We start from the raw sequence: 26,239 nt of genomic DNA on the forward strand, positions 1-26,239 counted from the left end.
ATGTCGAATTACAATAGACATCCCAGCTACCACCCACATACACCTTTAAACACACTGCCAGACACGATGGCCGATAACATGGAGCCCTCTCCAAAGTCGATGCAGAGCACCATGAATTTATTTGCCTTTACCCGTAGCACACGAGAGCTGCCGCTTCAACCATCCACACAGAGAGCGCTGCCGGTTTCGCCCGACTTTGCTCTACAGGCCAGCGCGCTGCCATACAGTGCCAACATGAATGTGAGTTTCTCAGTGTCCATGACAGGGAACCCCTATTGCGGCTTCATTCATACAGTTGCACCACAAGCCGACAACTTTACAAATTATTTCATTTTCGACTTCATTTTTTGCAAGATGGACTGCATGCTGACCATGTCTTTCTCCAGCAACAGAACTACCACGGTTCTCTTGCCCAGCAGGGGCGAGCCCTATCACAGGCTGCCCATTATTCGCTGGCGCCCGCTACCATGTGTCGCGACTTATCCATCCGCTCAGAGCCCATCATGCACCAGAGGCAAACGACACCCTCTGCATCAACCGGGCGGCGCATCAGCAATGAGATGCTTTTTGCCCCTCTTGCTCAAGTTCAGGAGAATTCTTCTCCAGACATTGGCGTGACCCCTCAGGTCTACTTTGCCAACATGGCCCCGAGCCCAAGCTACCTGTCGTCCACCGGGACCAACCTACCCCTTTACGACATGTTTGCGGGCAGACAATCAGCTACTCCCTCCATGGTCACGACATCTACGGGCATTGAGCAGGCCCCTCCCATGACGAGAGAGAACAGCTTTGTTCATACCAGCCCCCGCGTGGACATAACGAGGATGCCCTCGTCTGCATCCTACGCCGACTCGCTCTCTGACCATACCATAACGAATCTCCAGCAGTCAGACTGCTCCAATGTATTCAACATGCCCGAAGATCTCCTGGCAGTGGGCTGTGGCTTCCCCAATCCCACCACAATGCAATACCCACCCCTGGAATATCAAATGTTGATGTCCCCTGCCTTTACTCCCGCTTCCATGAATCCCACCACTCCCGGGGCCGCTCTCATGGAACGAGGAGACTCGGCTTGCAGCAACAAGTCGACCTCTTCTTTGGCAAACCGGGCTAGGGAGGCTACAAGGAGGGTGGTCTTGCAGGCACAATCGACCTCGATTGCCCCCATGCCCCAGCCGCCATCCCAAGAGCTGCCTCGAGCGACTCATGGGAAGCGCACTACCCAGCAAGACAGCAAGGCCAAGCAAAAGCCAAAGTACCCAAAACTTCGCTGCAAATATTGCAACGAAATCCCTAATGGGTTCCGAGGTGATCATGAGCTGAGGCGCCACATCGGCGCCAAGCATTCCCAAAAGGTCAAGAAGTTTGTCTGCCGTGACCCGAGAGACAGCGGCATGCCCACCAAGCTCGTGCCCCTCAACCCCCTTGCGCGATGCAAGTCTTGCACCTCGGGAAAGCAGTACAACGCCTATTACAACGCGGCAGCCCACCTTCGACGCACTCACTTCAGAGTGAAGCCAAGCCGAGGAAAGGGCGCCATGGGAATAGGCGAGAAGAGGGGCGGCAAGGGAGGCGGCGATTGGCCTCCCATGAATGATCTCAAGGCATGGTTTACCGAGATTCAAGTCGCGGCCGATGGGCCTGCCTCGGTGGTTACGGGCGATGACCCTCCAGATGAAGGGTCTCTTTCCCAAACATCCGCGTCCACTACGGACATGAGCGCCGATTCTGACACGATCAGACAAAGTGATTTTACCGTGACAGTGGGCTACGTGGGCCAGCCAGCTCAGGAGGATCCGCAGTTCCCCTTGCTGTCTGCTGTCGACGATAGTGACATTGACGTGCTTAGCACATCGCAAGGTTCTGCGGCATCTGTGTTTCAGCAGGTGGATGACTTGATCTTCGATGCCGCATGGTTTGACACCATTTCTAATGCTGGCTTGGATTATCCGCACCTCTGATGCTGATGAATGGATGTGTCTATCTGGTGGCGTCATGACCGACACTTACAGATGTGATGTGATCGACTTGCTCTGGACCGAAATTTAAAAAACTGAAAAAAGAAACAAAAACAAGAACATTGAAAACCTTTACAAAGACCAAAAAAGAAGATTAACATTATGAAATCATGGTAAAAAAATATACCACACAACAAGGGAGGGAAGATACAGACAGGACCTGGCGTTATTGCTGTTGCCAAATCAAACTTGCCGACGCTCATTTTACCATTTTCATTATTTTGCTTACATCTGTTGTATTTGTTTGGGGGCGTACTTTTGTTTTACTTGTTCACTGTGTTTTATACGAATGTCGTCGGGATACGTTTTGACGAGCAACTGGATCAAAGTGATCCAGCTACACAGGAATCACCGAGCGCACACGGTGGCTATTTCACGTTTTTTCAACCTCCTTCGTGGAGATCTTTTGGTGGCATACTCATGTGCTGCAGCATTGGGAGGCGCGAGGTATTGTACGATTCACGGATCACGAAGAACTAAGACTGAAGGGAAGGCGTTTGCGTTTGACAAACGATGTATGAAGAGGGGGGATTGTTGTCTACTTCTTTAAGCGACTTTGGAATTTTGATGTATGGATATGAGGAACAGACTGTATGGATGCAGTGGATAAGACGATGGATAAGAGTTTGTTTTTTTCGTGGGAATTATTGTTCAGATTGGAATTATTGTTCAGAGGGCACATGGTGTTACTGGGAAACAAAGTGCATCTGGGATAGACACTAGACTGATATTTTTTCTGGAGGTGCACTTGTCGGATTATCGTGGGACACAGAAACAGGACACGGACGACTATGCTTGAAGCTTTGGAACTTGATTGGGCTTGTGAATTCTAGGAATATTTCTTTTTTCCCAAGGTTGACAATACACTCTCGCTTTTTTGATAATAGCGGTCACACAAATTCTGCCTTTTGTGATTTTTCTTTTCAATATTACGGCGGTGAGTGGATGGTGCAGACACCTGTATGTACGTATGCCTGCATGTATGTAATGTAATGTACATGTAAGTACTTCTGCAGAAAGGGACTGAAATAAAAAATTCCAGCAGATTTCACATAAGGCGAGGTGTTCTTACAGGTGGTTCCTAAACGGGAAATATTTAGTGGGCGTAGAAAGGGATCGGTGTGGAGACGGAGCAGCGGGAATAGTAGCAGGGATAGCCCTGCTGTGGTTTAGACTTTTTGATTGAGAAAGAGAAAAAAAAAAAAAGGAAAAAAAATAAGAATGCGTAATACTAAACCTAGGTAAAAGGGGATCGGGATTGGGACATGGGAAAATGTACATGTAGTGGGAGGTTTGATTGGGTGGCGTTTTTGGGGGTGTGTGGGAGGGTGTGGTGTGAGTTGGCATTTTTGGGTGAGGGATTCGTGGATGGGGGTTTTTTGGGTGAGGCTGAGCTGTACTGGAATTACACTGACAGACAGACAGATGGCAGTGGACATGGGTATTTGATGTATTGGTACTGTACAGTGTGAGGTGTTATAATGGTGAGGCGTGTGTGTGTGCTGCGGTGTGTGGTATGTAGTACCCAACGGTTGCTGTGAGGTACAAATGGGTGTGTTGAGCCTCTTTTCTCTTTTCTCTCTCTTTGCCTTTTCTTTACCGCCTCTTTGGATGGAAGTATCGTATACATGCTCTTGTACTGGACTTTTGTAGGTGCCTATTGAACTTTTGTATCGCCATTTACATGTATTCTTACAAGAGGTGTGTAAGCTTGGTTCTTCAGGGAACATGTGATGGCGGTGGAGCGACACCGACAATCAGCGGTGCTACCCTGGAAAGACACCGAAAATTGGTGTTCGAGTACTTTCCGATGTATTAAAAGATGCCTTTTTTTTTACATTTGGATAGGTAGCTTAAATTTAGAATGTCGGCGTCTTTGACTCACCGCATCTTAATAAGATTATGTTTACCGCCTTTTGAATATGTACTTGAGGGTGAGATTCTGGAATTAGACGTACGGTGCTTATCTGGCTTTGTAGGTCCGAATGGCCGAGTTGGATTATGGAGGACAATAAGGTTCTGCATAATCGAGATTGAGCGAGTTTGAGATGGAAGAGAATTTCTTTTGACCATGTATTTGCTTTCTCGAAAGCGACAAATCTATTATTCATACAAAAAAGAGTTGGAGCTAGAAATCCCATGTAAATTGTTGCTAAGCTCCTGCAAAGTCGCATTGCGGTACGAGTATGCCTCCAAGCTTCCCTAAACCAAGCCATGTATCCTTGGCGGTAGTCTTTGTATATCATGCGTCAAAACGCCATCTCTTCTGTACCCAGGGTATCGTTGTAACCAGCCATCAGTCGTCTCTCCAGCCTCATGACCTCTTCACATTGTCCGTCCATTCCTTGGCTCCCTTGACGCCCTCGTGTCCTCTCCTAAACAGCCGTCTTTCCCACTCATCAAGCCCCCGCAGAAACTCTTCGCCCTGTCCTCCCAGTCCAGACTCCTCGGCCTTTCTCGCATGCAGCCCCACGTCCGCCGCCCTCACCACAAACGTTGTCCTCAGAATGGCGCTTAGTTCCCTCTCGTCAAAGAGATCAAGCATTCGTACCGCTACACCGTAAAAGTATGCGCTCTGATCTCGCAGTGGCACTGCTCGCGGATCGGCTTTCAGCGCGGCGAGCACTTGTTCGGACAGGCAGGGCGGTAGGGTTAGCGTCAGAGGCGGCTTGGAATCCTCTCCTGCAGAGGCGAGGGCGAACATTTCGGCGAGCCATAGAGGAAGGTTTAGACGCGTGCCGGGCTTGAGGCCATTGGAGTTGTCGAGGTGGCCGAGATAAGGCACGTCGAGCTCGAATCGACAGGGGATTTTCTGTGGGCTGAATTAGCCTCATTTCCTGTAATTGTGTAGCTTTCAGAACATAGAAATGATGGGTTCATGTACCTCCCCGTCGGTGAGAATGGCGTCAACGTCGTAGTAGGACATGGCGAGTCTGCATCGCGGGCGCGTTTGTCGCAGCCCGTGTTTTGAGGTTGGGCTTTTTGGGAGCTTTGGTGGGGTCGAGATAGATGCTGGCGGAGAGCTTTGGCGTCGACGCGTTAAGTGGCAGATTCGCGCTGACTAAGGGAGCATTAAAGGCAATCCTTTTGGTGGAAGCCATCGACGTTAAGCATCCACAATGAAATCACATTGCTAAAAATATATACATTAAATAAACCCGGAGAGGTGGCATTATCTCAGCCCTATTAATAATTTGTAGGCTCTTCGATCGGAGCCCAGCACAATGGCCGGTTGGAGGAGCTCCATTCCAAAGTCCATATCCAGTTCGGCTCCCATCGTTAGGCTATCAACACTTCTTGTAGCATTTGGATACTCAAAGGCGGTTAGATGGCGTGGATCTGGGCCATAGAGAATATGTGAATGAAAAATGTGATAATCTAATGTCAAATACGGGAGGAAAGTTTGCAGGCGACACTTACTAGGTATGCTCCACGGTTGCTCATTATACGCACCTAGGTATGTATGTACCCTGTAGTTATGCTTTGTCGGAATAAACCTTGCCAACCCATATCTTTTGTCATTAAGCCTCCGGAAATACTCATAAAGGCATACAAACCCCCAATGAATCACCGATTGCCCTTTGCACCTCAACAGTCAAACCAAAATTCTCGCACAAGTACTTCAACTCCACGCCCTCCAAGCAATATACCCCAAGATGACGATGCCAGAGCCAACCGCCCCAGATTTTGTAGAGGTGGAATACTACTACTATGGGATTGTTCAGTGTCTAAGGCTTGTCGCACGCTTAAGCCTACACGCCTGGACCGATCGACAGAAGCCTAATGTTAAGAGAAACTATTTTTATCCGTCGCTGCCCTCTTCACTATATCCGAAAACACTTCACACAGTCGGAAGACACCCGTTATTGCATCAGCTATGGAATGATGCCAGATCTTCTCTCAGAATACAAATCTTGCAAGCTATCAATGGAATAGATTGGACTTCTGTTGATTTTCTGCGTGTCGGCCACAACGGAGAATATCAAATCACACTTATGGTAGCTGTCAGGCCAGGCACACTCACTTGGAACCACGGGCATCCCGTCGCTTTACGATGCAAATCCATTTTGGACAAACACGGTATTCATGACGTGCCTTGCGAGATACTAGAAGCAGATCTTCACTTCCGCGCCGGGGGGGNGGGGGGGGAGCCGAAGAACTATCCCATCGTCGACTCTGAAGTCGAGACTGATTCCGACCCAACAACGTTGCAGCTATTTTCAGGGCCAGTCTCAACCAAAAACGAGGATAAATCGCATAGACTCAAGGATCTAACTGACAGACTTGGTGCCAACATAGCCACGAGCCAGATGAATAATGTACCTATATCTAGTACCAAGGGCCTATACCTCTCCATCCGCCCGACTTGCTCTGGAGACGAACCTCAAGTCATAGCCTTAACTTGTAGGCATCTGATGATTGACTCTAAAACAGAGGGGACGCAAAAATACCAAAAATCTCAGCCCTTCAAGGAGGTCATCCAAATGGACCGGCGCACTTATATGAGCCATCTCTGGAATTTTGAGGAGGAAAGCGAGAGCGACAGCAATTCTGGCCACGAGTCTTCTGAAGACGGCCAAACTCATGCAGCTGCTTCACCTGCTGACTTTGGCGACAACGCTATGGTTCTTGGACGCGCCATGCGGTCCTTTATAGACGCTTCATCAAGAGTGTTTGGCCGACTCCTCTATTCGCCGGAACTTACGGTCGCATTTACGGTCGCATCAGATTATTCCGGATTTACATGGCTGAGAGACTGGGCTTTAATCGAATTACTGCCAAATAGTCACCAAGCTGCCCTCAGTTCAATCCAGAATATCGTTTATCTGGGGACGGAGAGCAGTATTCGTGACTGCATGCGTCGAAATGGAGAGCAATACCAGCGACGACTCATGGATCTACGGAAATCATTGATCACAAATGGCGAATTGAAGCTCCAGAGAGTCGCAGTTCCTATGGAAGAAATCTTTATCTCCCCAGAATCTCAGGATGTTCATGAGTCAGGACTATTGGTAGGCAAATACGGAGCAAGCGGACAATTGTCATTCGGTCTTGGCAACACTTTGAAGTCCGTCGTTCGCCATACCGAGATGTCGGAAGGAGGCAGAGAAACAGAATTAATCAGTGAAGAATGGGCGATTATCTCAACTACCATGACACACTCCAAGCATTGGGCAGAGAATTATCGCCAAGACTCTTTCTCACGGGTGGGTGATTTTGGTTCGTGCATTTGGGATATGCAAGGACGTCCTGCCGGAATCATAACGGCGGGCAGCAGCGGCTCCCAATCCGCAATCGATGGGCACATCACATATGTCCAGCCTCTGGAGCGCTTGCTGAAGGATATTAGATTGGATGGCTTTGATGTAGAGCTTGTTTGAGTGGGATATCCGACTCTCTACATATATACTGAGTGCTTGTCTTTGTTACAGTTGGGCCAATAATAATTACTAGCTGATGCTCTAGATAGATACTATACGAATGACATTTACAGACGTATATTCTATACATTTCTCCATGATAAATCGACGTTGCTAAAATGAGTCTGGGTAGGTGTGTAGAGTAATTCTCATGTCAGAAGCTTTAGGCGTATAGGATGTATGTGCATGTCAGATGTAGGATCGCGTGCTGATCAAACAGCCGTTTCAAAGGCACACTCATTGTTACCGCCATGTATGCATATGGAGCCATATATAATATATTACTTGTGCCTTGGCTGTGGCCTTTTCCAACTAGGAATGGTCATTTGCCTTCAAATCCAAATCGACAATTGACCCCATGATCTACCGGCCTTTGCGAAAAGACGATTACACGCTCGATGGGATTTGCCTGACACGAATAGCCGCAAAATAACTTGAAGTTTGCATCGTCGCATTAAGAGTACTCAGTCCGATGTCCGCCAACCGTGATATCGAAATTATCCGTTCTCTTGTAGAATTAGCGATCTAGCCAATGACCAATGAGATTACTTTTCGCGCGAGTTCAGTGGCTCATAATTGCCAAGTACAACTGCTGCTAAATGTTCCGAGATTCCAATTACCATCATTTACAAGGGAGCGATGCTAATAGCCATATAAAGAAATCCAAGAGGGCGATGTGTCACGACGACTACAAGTAACCAATGCATATCTTGAAAGAACTGAATATCTACCATTCAATTCAACGAATGATGCTCATGAGACACCGCGATACCTCTTTCGAGTGTTCAGTCCATATTCTCAGGGCGCAACTGACACGAAGTGGGTGAAATCTAGGGCCGCCAGTAGGGGGTTGGCATGTAGTTCGGAAGACATATTCTCTATAGAGAACAAACAGCGCGCAGCAGACATGTTGAGCAGGCATCTTCAGTGGTGGAAGAATCCCCATGATAATCTAGTGTCATGGACGAGCTCTTTGCTCTCTGCACTAGTATATATCTTCCACCTTCGTGCCATACATTCTGAAGCAACTTTGGACGAGATACAATTATTGGTCGTCGATACAGCAATCTTTCCAAAGGGAGCCTTCATGCGAGATTTGGATCTCGTGCGTGCCTTTCGTTCTGTTGACCAACATTTACGCAATAAGAAAAGCAAGTGGTCTTCAGGCTACTATTATTTTGGAGAGTACCTGTCACAAGGGGCGCTGAAGGTTGAAGGCCGTTGCCAAGTGGCCTCAGCACAGAACATCGTCAATGATGGTTTGTATACCATCCGAAAAGAATTCAGAGGGTTTGCAGACTGGAAACCAGGATCTGCACGTTGGGCAGACGTTGTTATTGAAATGCGTAAGGTCTTCCATTACGACATATCAACACGCCGTGAAATGAGCAAAAGAGCAATGTCGGCAGTTTTGCGAATCTCTCGTCAGTTTGGACCTGATTTTCAAACCCCCATAGCAGCAAATTTGGTTGCAATAGCTGCTCCCCGATATCGCCACGTTCCTACGCAATTTATATATCCCGAACTCCCTCTACTTACAGGTTCGTGTATCTGCTACTGGATTTGAACTTGGCTAATAGGAACAGTCTTTGATTGGGAGCAATTTTGGGAAGAAGCGGCTAGTATAGCGGCTTGTGATACTATGCCTGAATTGCAGGAGTATAGTGCCATTATGCAAGGAATCTATGAGAACTACCCAAAACCCATAGCTGCTGCTGCTGCTGAGGAGACAAGGGTTAGAATTTTTGTGCCAACCTTTATGATAAATAGAAGCTAGATCGTTTGGCTAGTGTCCAACATGTAGCAAGACGGCTTTTATACAACGGTTTATAATTATTTTTCGACCTCGTGTTCTGTACTACCTGTCTTGTTTCAGGCGCGTGATGACATTTATATTGATGTAAGATGGCTGAGGCGCTGAAAATAAAATGTACAGCGATAGTTGAACCGAATACAACTTTACATGCGATCGCAACCAAGCTATATTTTATGCATTTACACATCAATCTTTCTGGAAGCCGAGGGTCGCTCTTAATGACCCGTATTTCTCTGGGATATAAGTACTCAAGCTTGTTGGTTAACTGGCTCCTTCAACATGATATTCTACAGAATCCAATCCATCGATAAACTGGACTATTGTTTGTAGGAGAGGTGATCGCTCAACAAAGACAAGAATGCTTCTCTATCCCAGTTTGTGTCTATCTCGTGACATATCGCTGCGGGTAGTACAGTAAAAGGCGAAATAAGTATCGCTAGATTACCTATGGATAACTACAACAAGCAGCTACAGAGCATGACTGTGGCTATTGCGGCTTTCGTATTGTGATTCATATCAAATATTAACTGTACTCTGTACTCGGAATGAAATTGTTACAACATACCCAGACACCTCCAATGTCACTTTCATCCTTTCCTCCGTCTTCACTGACTATTTGTTATAGTCTGTCATTCTGTTATGCCACTAGGCAAATATTGACCGATCCGCCAGGTGTGTATCAATCGATCTGGCCAATCCAACTATCTATGAGAGATACCACACCGGAGCGTAACATATTCTTTCCTCATTCGTAGCTTCCGGGACTTTAAGCAGCAATTTCGATTTATAACATAGATGAATGGAGACAGCTGTGATGTAATAAGTATGCCAATCACTATATACATCTCATTATTTAATGGCTATACACTCAAATAATTGGATAGTTCTAGGCCCTTAATTTGAGAATCCGCAGAAACTAATAGTCCGCTGAGATGATCTTTCAAGAGGCATTTATGGCGAACCAAATTGCCAGGTACCTTTTCTTCTCTCTCTTGGTCCCAAACACTTTGACTCTGCTTTCTTGGCGAAGGTAACTTCTGAATTGTCCAAATTCCGGAGTTCGTTGGACTGGCATATCTCCCCCCCTCCGAACAATAATAATCCAGTGATTCAGTTGCTTTCAACTGTCGAAGAACTGGCTTGATGCTCAGTGAGATGTATGGCGGGGAGGGAGAAGGCGATAAAGAGGCTGCCCTTAGCCCCTGGCTTAATGTGCCGAGCATCATGGCCCTACAACCCTTGTTGCACCCGATGGATTCATCAAGTAGTTGTTCTTCCAAGTGGTATAGGAGGGTCAACAGATTACCGAATATTTCTTCTCTTTTCGCCCCAATGTCCTCTATCTATGTCAGTATATCATCTCATTAGAGACCTTGCAACTTACCAAGGACTTTGGGACGTATAGGAAGATTGAAGTTAGGCATATCATCTATGCCATGTTCTATGGCGGTAGTTGTTGCCTTTTCGAAAAGTTCCGGCTCCTCAAATACAAATGAAATCAAGATCCATCTCATAAGGTCCTCACAAAACTCGGATGGGATCCGATCTTTAATTTGATTTAACCAAAGTTTTGCAAAGAACCAAAGGGTATTATGACATTCCAAGTCATCCACGATTGCGGTTATTTGAGTGAGCAAAGTAAGATCTATTTGCATAGGAACGTCACGTGTCTGTCCGTGAATAATCTTCATTACAATTTCGAAAGCCTTTGGGTCGAATATTGGTTCGAATCTCCAGCGAAAGAGACCATCTTCCCTCGGAGTGCCTTCCTTGAAAGATCCTTCAAGCACTTTGCCAGCGCGAGGAGATGCTAGCATAAGATGCTTCTTCGAAACAAGAAATTGATTCTCAGATTGATTCTCAGAGGTAGTCTCCTTTACTATATAAAAGTCAACCTTTTGGTCAATCGAACAGTAGGTAGCTGGCTCAGTGGATAGTGGTCCCTCTTAATGGGTTAAGAAGAAAAACTGGGCCTTATAATTTATTGCTCCATGCTTGATTTGTCTACCTAAAGTTGATCGGGAGAGAGATACCTGTATCAGATGGAGAGGAAGGATGATTCGGTGGATTTTGAAGGATAATTAAAGTATCACCATGCGGATCAACTTCAAGATAAATATTTGATGATGGTTCACTGTTGGCTTGTCTGCAAAAGGTGCGGGGAGAGCAATATTTCAACCCCGCAAATCAACGTAGCCGAAGTTGTAGGCGCTAATTGATGAGCGGTTAGAACACTTTGCGAATAGCAAGCTATGTAGATCGCAGAATTCGTTTATAATAAAAGGAATGGAAAAGAAACATTCCACGCGCTTTAAATAGGAGTTTTAACCATTCGGGACGACGTCTGTGGTGCAAGTTTGTTATGAATCAGCTCTATGCATGCATCTAATCATCAAAATGGGTCTCGCAATGGAAATACTAAGAGCCGATGGGCCACTCAGCAACTCTTCTCTCGATATGTATATACCGAAAACACCCATGGGCCATAGATCAGGGAACTGGCTTGTGATGGAATTGGATACGTTCAGCGATAATATTGTTGCGTTTACGTGACTGATTCTGTCAGGCGTTCGCTAAACCAGCGATCAGGAGCCCGGTCTGCCCGGTCTTTGTTGTGAAGATGTAATCGAACTAACAGACTGCAGCGGCCTTCTTAAGGGAAAGAATCCAATCGTGTGTATTAAAATAGTATACCGGAGTCAGCTCTTCTGCTAATGTTGCCTTTGTATAGAGGTATGTTGGCCAGCACCCCAGTAAATGCAAGAGCTTGCAATGCCAGAATAGGATGAAAGAAAAGCTTCATGTTCTTTTTCTTATCTACTAGGTACCTATAAGTAATCGCAGCCCTTTAAATATCTGCTCCTATCTCTCTATCGCTGTAAGTTTATAATAACTGCTACTGCAGCTACATTTCTCTATCTTGTGGTATTGTTGCTTATTACTTAACAAGTAGTTTCAAATTTGAGATGCGGTATGCTGGCCAGCATTCCCCTTGTAATAGTCCTTCGAGGCATAGGTGACGGCAGGGGATGCACCGCCACAAAGCGACTCAAAACAGACCCCTGTATATTAATAGAGACTCGGCATCTATCAACACACGCGACACTTATTTCGCCTTTTACCGCAGTTAAACTTGAAATATTGAACTAATGAAAGTATAGCCCAATCGTAGATGCTAAACTTCAGATGAATCTCAGCCATTCTTGCTACCCTAGTAAATGACGGTATAAATGCATGGTGCGTTAGGTTAGCTAGAGCCATTCAAGGGTGTACTTTGCCGTTTGACGCAATCCGCCGACGGACTCTCACATGTCCCTCGCACTTCATATTGTGCCGCAAAAGTTTTGCCTCAACTCTGTGTTACCTCAGCCGGACTACGGAACAATGTGGCGCTCGTAGCGGAATCTTTGTCTCTGCTCCGATTTGCAAAGGATGAAAGAAGGCTTCGACCAACAAGCCAAAGGTATGGAGCACCCGCGCGGGGACTAAAAGATCCGAATAGTGTCCGTACAAATGGACCACAAGGCTCTGTATTAGCGGCGACCAACCAAATCGCGTTGTTGGTTCGTCAAAGGCCAGTTTTGGCTTGTCCGAAGCAGGGATACGAATGTGGACCGGGGCAATTACGATGCCGAGACTCTCTTTGACACTTCACTGACAGCAAACAAAAGCCTTAACTTAAATACCTGTTCATGGGAACTTTGGTCAAATGTTAATATCTCACAGTGCCTATTATCAATTAACAAGAATTCAAATCTTCAAGGATTGCCCAGTTTTGCTCCCTTAGGCTATAATAAACGAGCCGTCTTCAGTTCCGAGTCACGAAGAACATAACTCAGTCCTCAACCTCTTGCGGCACCACGCATATCATAGCCACCAACGAGAACGAAGAGTCGGGAATACACAGCATTGCAATAGCATCACCACGTATAGCAATGGCCACCAAGCGAACCGTGCTTATATCCGGATGTTCAGACGGGAGCTTAGGCTCGGAACTCGCCCGCGCCTTTCACAGAAGTGGATGGAGAGTCTTTGCCTCAGCCCGTAACTTGACCAAGCTAAAGACGGCCCAAGATGCGGGTATTGAGATTGTACAGCTTGACACAACTTCGGACGAGTCTATAGCAGCCTGTGTGACTCAAATCTCAGAGCTTACCGGTGGCTCTTTGGACGTCCTCATCAACAATGCCGGCGCCGGATATTCGATGCCAGTCATGGATCTTGACATTGCCCAGACCCGGCAGTTATTCGAACTCAACGTCTTTTCTCTCATCACTGTTACGCGCTCTTTCTTCCCACTGCTTGTCAAGTCGTCCACCGGTGGCTTGGTAGTTAACAACACCTCGTGCATGGCACTACCTCACGCATCCATGCCATTCTCGGGAGCCTACAACGCCTCCAAAGCTGCCGCAGCGAACTTTAGTGAAGTGCTACGACTGGAACTCGCCCCCTTTGGCGTCAAGGTGACCAACCTGGTGACGGGCGCTGTTAAATCGACTTTCCATGCCAACGCACCTCATATCTCGCTGCCACCCACCTCAATCTATAACGTTGCCAAAGAGGCGGTTGAGAAGTGGATGTCGGGAGAGGAAGCAACTGCTACGGGTGCGGATCCGATAAAATGGGCAGAGGATGTCGTCAAAGAGATCAGCAAAACCAACCCGCCCCTCTGGGTTTGGAAAGGCAAGCATGCCACGGCGGCGCGGATTGGTTCATTCTTACCGGTTGGTGCTTTGGATGGCATTTACAAGACAAGGACGGGCTTGGATGAGGTATCACGCAAGCTTAAAGAGCAGGGTGGGTTGGATTGTATGAACAAGACCCCGTAACACAGCATTTGTGGTGTCTTTGAGAAAGACAAGCCCATGACATGAGATATGAAACTTAGCTAATATGTCTCAGCCATTTACTGGACTGATAGCATCATTGGACTGTTGACCAGTCACTCTTTGTTTAGACGACAATGATGGAGAGATTGATAGCGTGCAAAGCAACTTGCTTTCCCTTTTATTTTTAGTTTAATACTTCGATCATTGCTTCTCAGCCTTCATGCAATGTGAGAGATTCTTTAAACGGAGAGAGACGCATGAATTAGATAGAGTGATAATTTACCCAAATTGAACCGCTCGTCTAACGATCTTCATTTCTCTTCGGCGACATCAACGTTCCGAATTTGAGGCTTCACGTGTGGAACGTTGGAATACTCCACACTCTGCAATGCACTCATCCGGGGATTTTCATGCGCTAATTGACGTTTGGGCAGCATCTGTGCCCTGAAAGTCGCATGGCTTCTGGTCCAAAATGAATCCACTTGGAAATTGGGAAAAGCCTCCGGCGGTACCCTTTAAGTAGAAAGGATCCATCTGACAGTACTCCAGCAAACACTCAGATCCTACGTCGTCAGCCAGGATTTGCCAAGGTTGGCTCCTGACTTGGCCGAAGAGATTCTCCTAATATGGTAACGATATCACGCTATTTCTTTGAGTTTACAAACGATGGCTGAGCCAGCCCATCTTTGTCCAAGCGTCAGATTTCCCACATGCTAGATATCGTGCCCCTCGTAATAAACTTTGGTAGCTCATCAAGGGCTTCGGAATGCCGTAGATCTAGACTCTGTTGGTAGTGTTGTGTAACCCCGGAAAAGCCACTGCTTCTTTGTGGCTGCTCGCTCATGTGCGGTCCTTAGGAAGGGTCCATCACGTGCTTATGGTGAGTAGCTAGAGTGTCGTACGAATGCCCAGAAGAGACCATCGTAATTTCGATTCGGATTTGGAGGTGGCTGCATGCAGGTGAGCACTAGGATAGTCCCTGTGGAAACTAGGGAAGCCTCGTGTGACAATGCAAGTAGCCTGTAGGAGTTGAGAGTTGATAGTATAACGGTATGTGGCTGGCGTCGTCGCTCCCTCCTGTTCTGTGAATCCCTTGGAGAGAGGTGGGTGAGTGTGAGGAGGTGCTATTGTAGATCTGTTATACGGCTGTGACGTCCTACCAGATCCCTTATAGAAAATAGGTATCTGCCGCCTCGGTGATACGGAAGTTCTGGACACCTTCAAATTACCCTTTAAGTCACACTTGAACTAATCCCATGTGCCATTCATTCATCTTCCAAGAACGATGATTCGCCTGTTTTCTCCGTTCATATTTACATCATTGTCAGATCGCAGCTCAATTTCCCGTCTTTATGAAAGCGCACACTCCAACCTTGAGATACCGAGACTCTAACCAAAATAAACTCAACTCAGGAAAGAGAAACAAAAGGGAAAATGTTCTACACAATCTCTTATACAAATAACTCTGCGGATGCCGAAAGTGTGTCCAAGATGGCAAGCAATCATACCTTTGGCGAATATCGGCAATCAAGGCTTGCATGCATCGAATGCCGTGCTCGAAAGGTGTAACTTGACTCCTCATCCTACAAAATGAGGCGCGCATGCGTGGTATTAATACCAGTGAAAATAGGTCAAATGTTCGGGAGAAACCACAGGCTGTCAGAGATGTCAGGGAACTGGAGTTACATGCGTGTTTCCAGAGAGATCCAAACGCGGCGCCAAGAGGCATAAGAATTCTGCTCCAACCGAATGTCATGACCGTCGAAAAAGCATCCCAATCAATGAAACGGGCCCCAACAATGGAGAGAACGACATCTCGTCTGCTTCTGCGTCTAATCGCGATACGCATCCTTTTGCTACGACTGGCCTGAGTTCAGGATTATCGCCCTCTTTAGACTTTAGTCCTTCAGACTTTTCATTACACTGCGCCAGTTTGGGCGACAATTTTACTCTGGGTATGTTCCAAGTTGAGTGTTTGGGTGGTTTGGATGAATATAGACTGGCCAGCTAACGTCAAGTATTTGTTCTCAACAGACTTTGATCAATTGAACTCTACCCTTGGCGACCTCAGCAGTATTACTTCGACCAGCAGCATCTCTCCTTCACAGAGTCAACAATCATGTATACCGCCGCGCAATACTCACAGAACCGCAGAAACCTTGTGTCAGGAGGATGGCTCTTCAATAAACGACGGAGACCTCTGTGCATGCGCCCAATCTGCACTACACATGCTAGAGGAGCTGGAGCTCCAATACCACAACAAAATGGAGGTGTCTAGCGACGGTGTGCTGGGATATCAGAAGATTGCTTTGGCACGGCTCAATTCCTGGCTCTCTTGCGATCATAGCCAAACGCCTCGGGCCACGACCAAGCTGATAGTGCTTGTCATAGAAGGCCTCTCACTCTATCTGGAACGAGGCGTAGCAGGCTGCATCCGACAGATACGGCAGGAAGTTGAGGACGAAAGCTCATACGCAGCGAGGCTATGCAACGTTGGAGACTATCACGTTGAGTCGAAACATGAGTGGGCACATATCCTACGAGTGTCATTGTTGGTACGATGCAGGGAGCTCCTGGCCGCGGTGGCACGACTCAAGAAACACGACATCAATGACGTGCTTCTGCCTGCGGTGGAGCAGAGGTTATCAAACATCATACAAGAGCTGAAAGGATGGGAAGATTATCTATAGAGTAACTGTATACGTATTAGATAGGTTTAGAACTTTGGCTATCATTAGCAAAATAGCTGGCGTTGCGGCTCTTCATTTGTTATAAGGGGAAGTTCCTACCTAATGCGTGTATCTCTTCCAATTTGGTGTGTTGTTATCTAGAGAAGGTTTTCAGCTGCCAAGGCCTCGAGTTGTACAGAGGACAATGTGTTTCACTGGGCAATCCCGGCATTGGACAGGTGTAGATGAACCCTCACCGTAACGTTACCGGGCTACGGCATAATGGCCGCATGTCGGTCTCTTCTCCTCATCACCAATCTGAAAGGCGTTTTGCAGCTGACAGTCAAGGCTGGCGGAATTGGCGTCATGCCAATGGCCGTGTTATCGCTGGCCGCGTAATTGTGAGCCCGTACGACTTCATTCACAAGCTGAAAATGCCAATCAGATATAAGGATATAAATTAATTGAGGGGCAACCCGAAGAACAATGACCCGATGACGGTTGCATTCGCCATACGAGACACAGACTTGCGGAGTAAGGTCTACATCTGCTTATCGTGCTGCAAGAGGAGGGGATGATCCCTCGGAGATGGTGATTCTGCGTCGAAGATCGGCTGCTAGGAGAATTGATTGCATAGATGATGGTGAATTCGGAGCAGATATTAATTTTGACGAAACCTCTTCTCAGCTCTAAGTCGTATGGCCTCGTGTAATATGGATAGGATTCTGCGGCTTTGTAAGTAGCAAAGCGAATAACAAACAAATTTCATGGAGAGATCATTAGTCACTAAAGTGGACGAACAACATGGTTGTAGTGATATGGCATATAAACAAATATTCCATATCCTTCTGTGAATTGTCACCATCATTATCTCTCTAACACTATAATCCATTAGACACAGTATGAACTCTATGCTGCGGCCCCTCCGGCCTCCTTTAGAGCATCTGTATCAAGCCTGTTCCATGGCAGGAAAACTCCAACCAGTAGAGAAGCACCTGCTACAGCACAACATAGTAAATACGCTGCTCTGATACCAGTAAGGTAAGCCAAGAGGATTCCTAGTATTTCGTCTGATCCAAAACTTTTCGCAACTCTCCTGCACCGGTGCTCACGACTTGTTTAGGATCTACGCCAGGCGCGAATTGTGGCACAGCAATCAACATCCTATTGACGAAGACTGACTGCGATGCCGATACCCAGATGGCACCGCCGATAGTTTGAAAGCACAGAATCATGGCTGTCGCGGCTGGTAGATCGGTCACATCAACGCTAACCTGACCGACCATGATGGGCACTTGGAATGCGCAACCGAGACCGATACCAACGACGATCTGGATTCCGATCCAAACACCTGCTCTAGTATTGAGATCGAACAAGTAGCAAAGACCACATCCAAGTGTTGCTATTGCGGATCCACCAACCATGACAGGTATGGCCAAACCAGTGTTAGAGATGAAGATGCCAGAACCAATGGCTAAAGCCATGGCAGCAATGATCAACGGTAAGTTGTGGACAGCAGATATGACTGGATCAGTGCCGCGTATGGCTTGAAAGTAGAGCGGGAAGTAGTAGATCATAGAAAAGAGTGCGCCGCCTTGGAAAGAGGTATAGAAGAGTGCAACACCAATATCTCGCTTCACAAATAGCCTGGGAATGACCATGGCTCTTTCGTCCTGCCAACGTTCGATGAACGCAAAGATGATGAAGAATATAATTGAGGCTACAAGGAGACCAATTACACGCGCAGAATTCCATAGATCTATCTGGCCACCATAGTGAACAGCCATAAGATAGGTGATGATGGCTCCCATCAGAATTATCGTTCCGAGAGGATCGAGTTGAAGTAATTTCTCCTTCATCGGCGCTTCCCGAGGCTTTGCGGCTTTCGGTGTGTTGAAGAACAATATCGTTGATACGATCGGGAGGACTCCAATGGGAAGGTTGATGTAGAAACACCTGGTAGACAGTTAACTTCATCGTAGGTGAACTGATCTTTCATGTACTCACCATCGCCAAGTAGACTCCTCGGAGAAGACACCCCCCAGCAAAGGACCCAGGATGCTGCCAATACCAAATATGGCACCGAGAATAGCAGTATGCACTGCCCTCTTCTTGGGCTCAGATATGTAGGCACATATGGTGTAGGCGCCAGAGCTCACGCCTGCTGCTCCAATCCCCGCAATTGTGCGGCCAATAATAAAGACAGTAGATGAAGGGGCCGCGCCGCAGATGAGACATCCGATTTCGAAGACGGCCATTGCACCTAGAAAGCTAATCTTGAGTGGGAAATACTGATAAATCTTGCTCCATGTCGATTGAAAGCCGCCGGATGTCATAAGGTAGATTGCGCTGTACCATGCTTGATCTTCGAGGCGATGAAACTGATTCGTAATGGCCGGAATTGCTGTAGCAACAATAGTCTAAGAAACGAGTCAGATAGATATAAGCTGAAGAAATCAAAGATGGGCTCACTATATCCAGGGAAATAAGAAAAATACTGAAGACGAGAGAGAGTAGCATGAGCCATAGTTTGAATCCTGTCATGTAGTCTTCTCCTTCTTCAGCCTTCTCAGATTCCTCGTTTTGGGCTTGCAGGGGCACATCTAAATCGTTTGAAGCATGAAGATCATGGCTCAATACGGCTTCAGGCTGCAGAGACTGAGAAGATCTTCTCCCATACTGCAAAGGCTTTGGTTCAGAGACCATAGTGGGAGGCGATAGACCCGGCACTTCGGAGCTACTATCAGGGGGGTGCTAGCCGTCTCTTTCCGACACGAGAAAGGCTCCAAGATTCTATGAAATAGAATATATTGAGCTGCTAGACGCTATAATCATTTGTGGGAGCATTTGAGACGATTTTCGCATGTCTTGTCTGAGAATCCGGACGCAGAGCACCTGATCCTTACAAACAAGGTGGTGGATCTTTGGTTGGGAGAAGATGTCTGCTATGCGGTAAGACTCCAACTCATTTCGCACTCAGACGCTCTGGTTATCGTACGAAACGGCATTTTGCAGATTTTACCCCTCTGTTTTCCGAAACGGAGTCGGCGCAAGGTGGCAAGCCGTTTGCGATCCTTTCAAGCCCCCTGTTTGCTGGCTAACCAACGCCATGGCCGTCGGGTGAAGCGCAACAAGCTTTCAGCTCGTTAGAATCACATCTATCCATCTCTCTGATGCCAGTCGATAGCCTCTCTTGATTGCAAGTATTGGATCCATTGCCAATGCAAACAAACACGTAGTCGGGATAACCCAGGCCGGCTCGGTAATCCGTCGAGTCCGCTGTTGTTGGTTGATGTTCTTCCACAGGGGCGGGTCGGGCTGTCCGTTGCTACCAAGAAAACGAGTTCAGCCAACAAATAACAAGCCGCCAGCCATTTCAGAAGCTGTCTGCATTCCAACACGAGGGGCTGGATTAATATTGCGGCAGGATTGGAGCCAGGCTGCGATCTCAGCGCTGGTTTTGCACCGGGCTAGGGCTTGATCAAGACCGGCCCGTAAATCATGTCGGTGAGTTTGTACGACGTATCTAAATTATTTGTTTGTGTACAGAATTTCGTGTGTGTGGTGAATTGACGAGGGAATATTCCTGCCATTATGTCGTCTGTTCGGAAGCCTACATTTTATCATTCAGCTGATGGGACTCAAGGATGGGCAGTCATCTCTTCTCATTTTAAACAAATTGATCTCAATCGATAAACCGAAAAAAATTCAAGCTGAATCCAGCCAGCCATGTCAAGCCAACTCGAAAATGAAGCTTCATTTGAGGCCACTACTCTGGGTTTTCTAAGGCGCCAATTCACTCAACTCAAGCCTTTGCCCGCAGGAATAACGCTTGACGGTCAGGTAGCCATTGTCACTGGAAGTAATGCTGGACTTGGACTCTCGGCATGCAAGCAGCTGCTTCAGCTGGGGCTATCGCACCTGGTAATGGGTGTCCGCTCTCAGGCCAAGGGTGATGTGGCGGCGGCCCAGCTGCGTAAAAGCTTTCCCTCAGCCCTGATATCCGTCTGGATCGTCGACATGGAATCATATGACTCTGTTTGTGCTTTTGCCAGCCGTTGTGAGAGCTTGGACCGGATCGATATTGTGATTCTTAATGCTGGGCTTATCAAGACGCCGTATACTGTCGTGCAGGCAACAGGAAACGAAGTCACGCTGCAGGTTAACTATCTGTCGACGGCTCTCTTGACCATTTTGCTTCTTCCCATTCTCAAAGCAAAGAAAATTGGTGGTGGCTCAAGGCCACCGGTTATTAGTATTGTGGGTTCAGATCTAATGTATCAGCATGAGGTCGAGCTCAAAGGGCCGGTATTACCGCCATTCCAACAAGAAGATAGCTTCAGCCAGTTCTCTTGGTATGGCAAATCGAAGCTATTACAAGCGATATTTATCTCCAAGTTGGCCGAATTTGTCAATCCCAATGACGTCCTCGTAAATGTGTCGAACCCCGGCATGACGAGCGGCACTGATTTCTTCCGTGGGTATCCTGCTTTGGTGATGAAGCTGATTGCTGTCGGTCAATGGATTCTGGCTAGACCGGTGAATGTAGCTGCTACTACATATCTGGATGCAGTTTTGGTTCAAGGAGAGAAAAGTCAAGGCTCATTCACGAGTGACTGGACTATAAAGCCGTAAGTATTACCCTTCGACTGACAGCTGGCCTCTGCGCGTACTGATATGTGTACCTGTAGATATTCGAAGCTTTGGTACACTCCAGAGGGTCAGGAGTTGAAAGATAGACTCTGGGAAGAGACCATGGAAGAGCTAAATTTTGTAGGCGCGTCAAAAATTGTGAATGGTCTGAAGAGCTGAGTGGATGTGGAATGAGATGGTTGGGACTTTTCGGGGTTTGTCGAATATTTAGCAGTAGCCATATCGCCTAGAAGATGACACAAGCACTATCTGTATCCGAAACCATCATTGTAGATTCACCAAGATATACTTCTGATGATACACTTCACAAGATCAGGTTCACAAACTCGACTAGCCTTCCCAGTCCAGAGATTGATCTAGAGCTGCTGATATCTTCTGGGAGCATCTCAAACAGTTACACAGCCCCTACTAACAGACGTGTCCATGCTCAATGATGGTTAGGTGAGACATTAAATAGCGAATATTAGGCGTCTGTTTACATACATGTAACTTTTCTTCTGGATTTCGCCCACCCACTGCCCACCCACCTCTGCCTAACAGTCAAAATATTTAAGCAGCAGCTTTATCCTCATAGTTCCTGCCCTAGATCAGACACTCCTGGCCCATACATCTCACCAAATACTCTGGCATCTCTTAATCATCTTCTCACACTTTATTCTACCCTCTTCTTCCTTCAATCCCGCCATTCATTCCGTATAAAGATGCCGTCTTATATCATCACCGGTGCCTCTAGAGGCCTGGGGGTACGTAACTAATCCTCACATATTTGGAATCAAAATCAGAACTTTAATTGACAACACTTCAATAGCTCGAATTTGTGCGCCAATTATCTAGCGACCCAAGCAACACCGTCGTTGGCCTCGTTCGAGACAAGACTGCGACCGAGCGGGCCATAGCTCAAGAGCTACCAGGACGATCCAACGTTCACATTTTGCAGGCTGATATTACAGACTATGACGCTGTCAAAGTGAGTATCAGAGGATGTCGATCTTGACAGTTCTATTCAACACCAAATTCCTAAACACTGTATTTTGCAGACTGCTGTGGCTGCCACTGCCCAAATCACTGGCGGAACACTCGACTATCTCATCGCAAACGCGGCATACGTATCAGAATATGATGCCTATGATCCTATTGGAGTTCTGTAAGCCATTACTGTCCCCGTTCACGGCAAATTACGGTTCCACAATATCCTAACACTGCGTGTAGAGGCAACAATCCCAAAGAGCTGGAGGAAGATTTACTCAAGTCTTTCAAGGTCAACCTTGTTTCTAATATCCACCTCTTTAACTTGTACATACCTCTCATCCTCAAAGGAAATGAAAAGAAGGTCATCTCCTTGTCTACTGGCATGGCGGATCTGGATTCAACCAACAAATTCGAGCTGCAGGTTGCCCCAGGATACGCCATCAGCAAGGCTGCCATGAATGTTGCTGTCGGCAAATTTCACGCTCAATACAAGAAGGAAGGCGTTTTGTTTATGAGCATCAGCCCCGGCGTGTCCGATACTGGCCACTACAATAATGGTACGAGTATCTTCATTGTCCTCTTCGCCATTACCTTAATCAGTTACGTTGGCTAACAACGAGTCTTTTTGCTAGCAACCCCAGAGCAAATGGGAAAAGTCGGGGAGATGTTTCAAAAATTTGTTACGTATAATCCCGACTTTAATGGCCCATCATCTCCAGAGGCCGCTGTGAGAGATGTCATTGCCGTGTGGGAGGGGGCAAGCATCGAGAGCGGCAGCGATGGTTCCTTTGTGTCCCATCATGGGAATAAGAAGTGACTGTGAGCTAGATGCTTGAAAAAAAAGAGCTTATCAAATGATTCATTCTGCAAGCTGTTAAAAAGATATCTCGATAGGTATCTCGAGAAGCAAAACGGTGCTTTGCCTCAGCCTCGATTCTAACAGCTTCACATCAAGATGTTTTCGCTTATCGAAGGCTTAGAGCTGACATCAATGAAGAGTCAAGAACAAACTCAATTCCATTCTCCTGTTGACTGCCCAATGAGATGTAAGAAATATCGCATCGATAATGATCTATGTGATTATGTATGACTCAACGCGTGTCTTGTAACTGGCCTGCGATGTCGGTGCGTGAAGATTGGAATCATCATGGCTGTGCTGAAGTGTGTGCCATCCGCGAATGAAACCTGTAGCGCTTCAGCGCTCAATTACAGGGCCATCACGGCCACCGTTATAGCGCACATTGTTCCAGCGAGTCGAGTAAAAATCTGCTTATGTCATCAGCTTTTTTTTTGGTGCTATCAGCCTTATCTTGCTACGAAGAGGGGCACAGGCACACGTGCCATGGAGGGGCAGCACCTTCATTTCTTTGACTTTTGACATTCCCAGCCCTGAGTCATCATCAGACATTGATAAAACAGTCTGAAACGCAGCTCGATTCTCTCTTGACGTTCAACCATAGCATATCAGATACCCGACTTGTTCTACGATCTTACGACACAATAACGCATCTTCAACATGGCTGACGCGGTCGCCGAGGGCGTGGCCAAGCTGGTGCTTGACGAGGAGACGGGCGACATGGTCACCAAGAACGAGCTGAAGAAGCGCATCCAGAAGCGAGCCAGGAAGGCCAATGCAGCAGCATCTCGCAGCAATGCTCAGAAGGAGAAGAGCAGCAACCCGGAGGCGAACAAGCCGGCTGCTAAGCCCGAGGAGCGCGTGATTGATCCGGACGCCATGTTCAAGCAAGGATTCCTCGGCGACGTTTACAAGCTGCGACCTTCCGAGGCGGTGGTGACGCGATTCCCTCCTGAACCAAACGGATACCTTCATGTAATTATCGAATCATGATTGCTACAAGGGAGCATTGGATAACTGACTTTGACGGGTAGCTTGGTCACGCAAAGGCAATTGCTGTCAACTTTGGCTTTGCCAAGTTCCACGGCGGCAGAACTGTAAGCCCCCCCTGCCAACATTTTTAACATACGAGTTACTAATTGGCCTTAGATTCTTAGATTCGACGACACGAATCCCGACGCCGAAAAGGGAGAATACTTTGTCGCCATCGAGGACACGATCAAATGGCTAGGGTTCACTCCTTCTGAAATCACTTATGCCTCCGACAACTACCAGCGAATGTACGACCTCGCCGAAGAATTGATCAAGATGGAAAAGGCCTATGTGTGCCACTGCGATGATGTCGAGACCAAGAAACAGCGAGGTGGCGAGGACGGCTTGTCCCCAAGATATCGATGCGAGCATGCGAAACAGGATGTTGAGACCAACCTCAAGAAGTTCCGTGGCATGAGAGATGGAGAATATGCTCCAAGAAGCGCCTGGCTTCGCATGAAGCAGGATATTGAGAACAACCCGAACCCTCAGATGTGGGATCTCGCTGCCTACCGAATTCCCAAGGATCAGGAACCGCACTTCCGGACAGGCACCAAGTGGCGGATATACCCGACCTATGATTTCGCACACTGCTTATGCGACAGCTTCGAGGGAATTACACACAGTTTGTGCACCACCGAATTCATCATGTCACGAGAGAGCTATGAGTGGCTAAACAAGTAAGTTTTTGATCAATGTATCCCTAATTGCCTGGGCTGGCACTAATTGGACGCAGGCTCCTGGTGGAATTTCAGCCCATGCAGCGCGAGTACGGCCGCTTAAATCTCAGCGGAACAATCATGAGCAAGAGAGGCCTGAGAACACTGATTGAGAACAAGGTTGTTCGTGGATGGGACGACCCGCGTCTGTATACCATCAAAGGAATCCGACGACGAGGCATCCCGCCAGGTGCCCTTCTATCCTTCATCTATGAGCTTGGTGTCACCACTTCCATCACTCAGGTCAGCATTAAGCGCTTTGAGCAGTCTATTCGCGTCTATCTTGAAAGTACCGTTCCCCGTCTCATGCTTGTCCTGGACCCAGTCCCGGTGGTAATTGAAGACTGCGAAGAGCAAGACCTTGATATCCCCTTCTCTCCCAAAGACCCCAAGCTTGGATCCCACACTGTCCGTCTCACCAAGACCGTCTACATCGATCGCTCAGATTTCCGTGAAGTGGACAGCAAAGACTACTTCCGCCTTGCCCCGGGCAAGACTGTCGGTCTTTTGAACGTTCCCCACCCCATCAAGGCTGTTTCCTTCACCAAGGACGAAACTACAGGCGCTATCAAGGAGATCAGGGCTGTTTACGACAAGGAGGGCAAGAAGCCCAAGACTTATATCCAGTGGGTGTCCGAAGGCTCGCTCCCTACTGAAGTGCGCATCCACGAGGCCCTCTTCAAGTCAGACAGCCCCGGCTCTGCTCCTGGAGGACTCTTGAGCGATGTCAACCCCAACAGCGAGACGATCTGGCCAAACGCACTGATCGAGACCGGCTTCCACGAGGTAAAACGACGCGCACCATGGCCTGAGGCCGAGGGTGAGAAGACGGGCGAGGTTGGCCCTGAGACTATTCGTTTCCAGGCCATGCGCGTTGCTTATTTTGTGAGTTTATTCCACTTGCTTCATAGTTCATTATACAGACCGTTTACTAACTCGTCGATAGGCTGTTGACTCCGATAGCACTGATGAGAAGATTGTCCTCAACCGCATTGTAGCATTGAAGGAGGACTCTGGCAAGAGTAGCTAGTTTCATAGACTGTGATATCCACCAAATACATTTGCATCCGGGATCTAGGGACTGTGCCATCATCTACAAGAGCAACTACCTATATATGCACTACCCAAATAGCCTTCTCCCTCCTGATTCATTCTACTCCTGCATTACTATGTATATAGAGAAGCTTCATATACGCTATCCATGTCCAATGCCTCATTTCTAGTAGGCGATAATTGGGTTGTACCACCTGAATTTATT

At 47.3% G+C, this 26,239-nt stretch overlaps 11 protein-coding genes across 11 annotated transcripts; 8 read left to right on the forward strand and 3 right to left on the reverse strand.

Annotated features, from left to right (window-relative positions):
* Positions 1–66: 66 nt before the first annotated feature.
* On the forward strand, positions 67–1,961 carry M431DRAFT_496542 (hypothetical protein; the record flags this gene model as incomplete). Its single annotated transcript, XM_024917506.1, has 2 exons — positions 67–240; positions 393–1,961. The coding sequence occupies 2 exons, from the start codon at positions 67–69 to the stop codon at positions 1,959–1,961; spliced, it is 1,743 nt and encodes a 580-aa protein (XP_024772919.1).
* Positions 1,962–4,076: 2,115 nt separating this feature from the next.
* Positions 4,077–5,011, reverse strand: M431DRAFT_509556 (hypothetical protein). The gene is made up of 2 exons (XM_024919314.1): positions 4,903–5,011; positions 4,077–4,830 (listed from the first exon to the last, which is right to left on the reverse strand). Exons 1-2 carry the CDS (start codon positions 4,942–4,944, stop codon positions 4,333–4,335), a joined length of 540 nt encoding a protein of 179 aa, XP_024772920.1. The 5' UTR covers positions 4,945–5,011; the 3' UTR covers positions 4,077–4,332.
* A 627-nt stretch (positions 5,012–5,638) lies between these two features.
* Positions 5,639–7,399, forward strand: M431DRAFT_556377 (hypothetical protein; the record flags this gene model as incomplete). The annotated part of the gene is made up of 2 exons (XM_024921447.1): positions 5,639–6,350; positions 6,414–7,399. The coding sequence occupies exons 1-2, from the start codon at positions 5,675–5,677 to the stop codon at positions 7,397–7,399; spliced, it is 1,662 nt and encodes a 553-aa protein (XP_024772921.1). The 5' UTR covers positions 5,639–5,674.
* A 796-nt stretch (positions 7,400–8,195) lies between these two features.
* Positions 8,196–9,005, forward strand: M431DRAFT_89148 (hypothetical protein; the record flags this gene model as incomplete). The annotated part of the gene is made up of 1 exon (XM_024923987.1): positions 8,196–9,005. A coding segment is annotated over one exon (810 nt), but the record flags the coding sequence as incomplete, so codon positions are not given.
* A 1,109-nt stretch (positions 9,006–10,114) lies between these two features.
* On the reverse strand, positions 10,115–11,098 carry M431DRAFT_88571 (hypothetical protein; the record flags this gene model as incomplete). Its single annotated transcript, XM_024923922.1, has 2 exons — positions 10,115–10,593; positions 10,639–11,098. Coding segments are annotated over 2 exons (939 nt in total), but the record flags the coding sequence as incomplete, so codon positions are not given.
* Positions 11,099–13,189: 2,091 nt separating this feature from the next.
* M431DRAFT_146213 (hypothetical protein) lies at positions 13,190–14,084 on the forward strand (the record flags this gene model as incomplete). Its single annotated transcript, XM_024912731.1, has 1 exon — positions 13,190–14,084. One exon carries the CDS (start codon positions 13,190–13,192, stop codon positions 14,081–14,083), a length of 894 nt encoding a protein of 297 aa, XP_024772924.1.
* A 1,433-nt stretch (positions 14,085–15,517) lies between these two features.
* M431DRAFT_89157 (hypothetical protein) lies at positions 15,518–16,773 on the forward strand (the record flags this gene model as incomplete). The annotated part of the gene is made up of 3 exons (XM_024923990.1): positions 15,518–15,646; positions 15,714–16,038; positions 16,118–16,773. 3 exons carry the CDS (start codon positions 15,518–15,520, stop codon positions 16,771–16,773), a joined length of 1,110 nt encoding a protein of 369 aa, XP_024772925.1.
* Positions 16,774–17,661: 888 nt separating this feature from the next.
* Positions 17,662–19,863, reverse strand: M431DRAFT_496548 (hypothetical protein; the record flags this gene model as incomplete). Its single annotated transcript, XM_024917507.1, has 5 exons — positions 17,662–17,859; positions 17,883–18,708; positions 18,760–19,172; positions 19,225–19,340; positions 19,851–19,863. The coding sequence occupies 5 exons, from the start codon at positions 19,861–19,863 to the stop codon at positions 17,662–17,664; spliced, it is 1,566 nt and encodes a 521-aa protein (XP_024772926.1).
* Positions 19,864–20,481: 618 nt separating this feature from the next.
* Positions 20,482–21,564, forward strand: M431DRAFT_88504 (hypothetical protein; the record flags this gene model as incomplete). Its single annotated transcript, XM_024923912.1, has 2 exons — positions 20,482–21,383; positions 21,444–21,564. The coding sequence occupies 2 exons, from the start codon at positions 20,482–20,484 to the stop codon at positions 21,562–21,564; spliced, it is 1,023 nt and encodes a 340-aa protein (XP_024772927.1).
* A 542-nt stretch (positions 21,565–22,106) lies between these two features.
* On the forward strand, positions 22,107–23,191 carry M431DRAFT_556392 (hypothetical protein; the record flags this gene model as incomplete). Its single annotated transcript, XM_024921448.1, has 5 exons — positions 22,107–22,148; positions 22,214–22,372; positions 22,443–22,549; positions 22,615–22,931; positions 23,007–23,191. The coding sequence occupies 5 exons, from the start codon at positions 22,107–22,109 to the stop codon at positions 23,189–23,191; spliced, it is 810 nt and encodes a 269-aa protein (XP_024772928.1).
* A 536-nt stretch (positions 23,192–23,727) lies between these two features.
* Positions 23,728–26,235, forward strand: M431DRAFT_146214 (hypothetical protein). Its single transcript, XM_024912732.1, has 5 exons — positions 23,728–24,205; positions 24,265–24,327; positions 24,380–24,942; positions 24,999–25,866; positions 25,928–26,235. The coding sequence occupies exons 1-5, from the start codon at positions 23,891–23,893 to the stop codon at positions 26,009–26,011; spliced, it is 1,893 nt and encodes a 630-aa protein (XP_024772929.1). The 5' UTR covers positions 23,728–23,890; the 3' UTR covers positions 26,012–26,235.
* The last annotated feature ends 4 nt before the right edge of the window (positions 26,236–26,239 follow it).

This window comes from Trichoderma harzianum (assembly GCF_003025095.1).
Source record: "Trichoderma harzianum CBS 226.95 unplaced genomic scaffold M431scaffold_8, whole genome shotgun sequence".
NCBI lineage: Eukaryota > Fungi > Ascomycota > Sordariomycetes > Hypocreales > Hypocreaceae > Trichoderma > Trichoderma harzianum.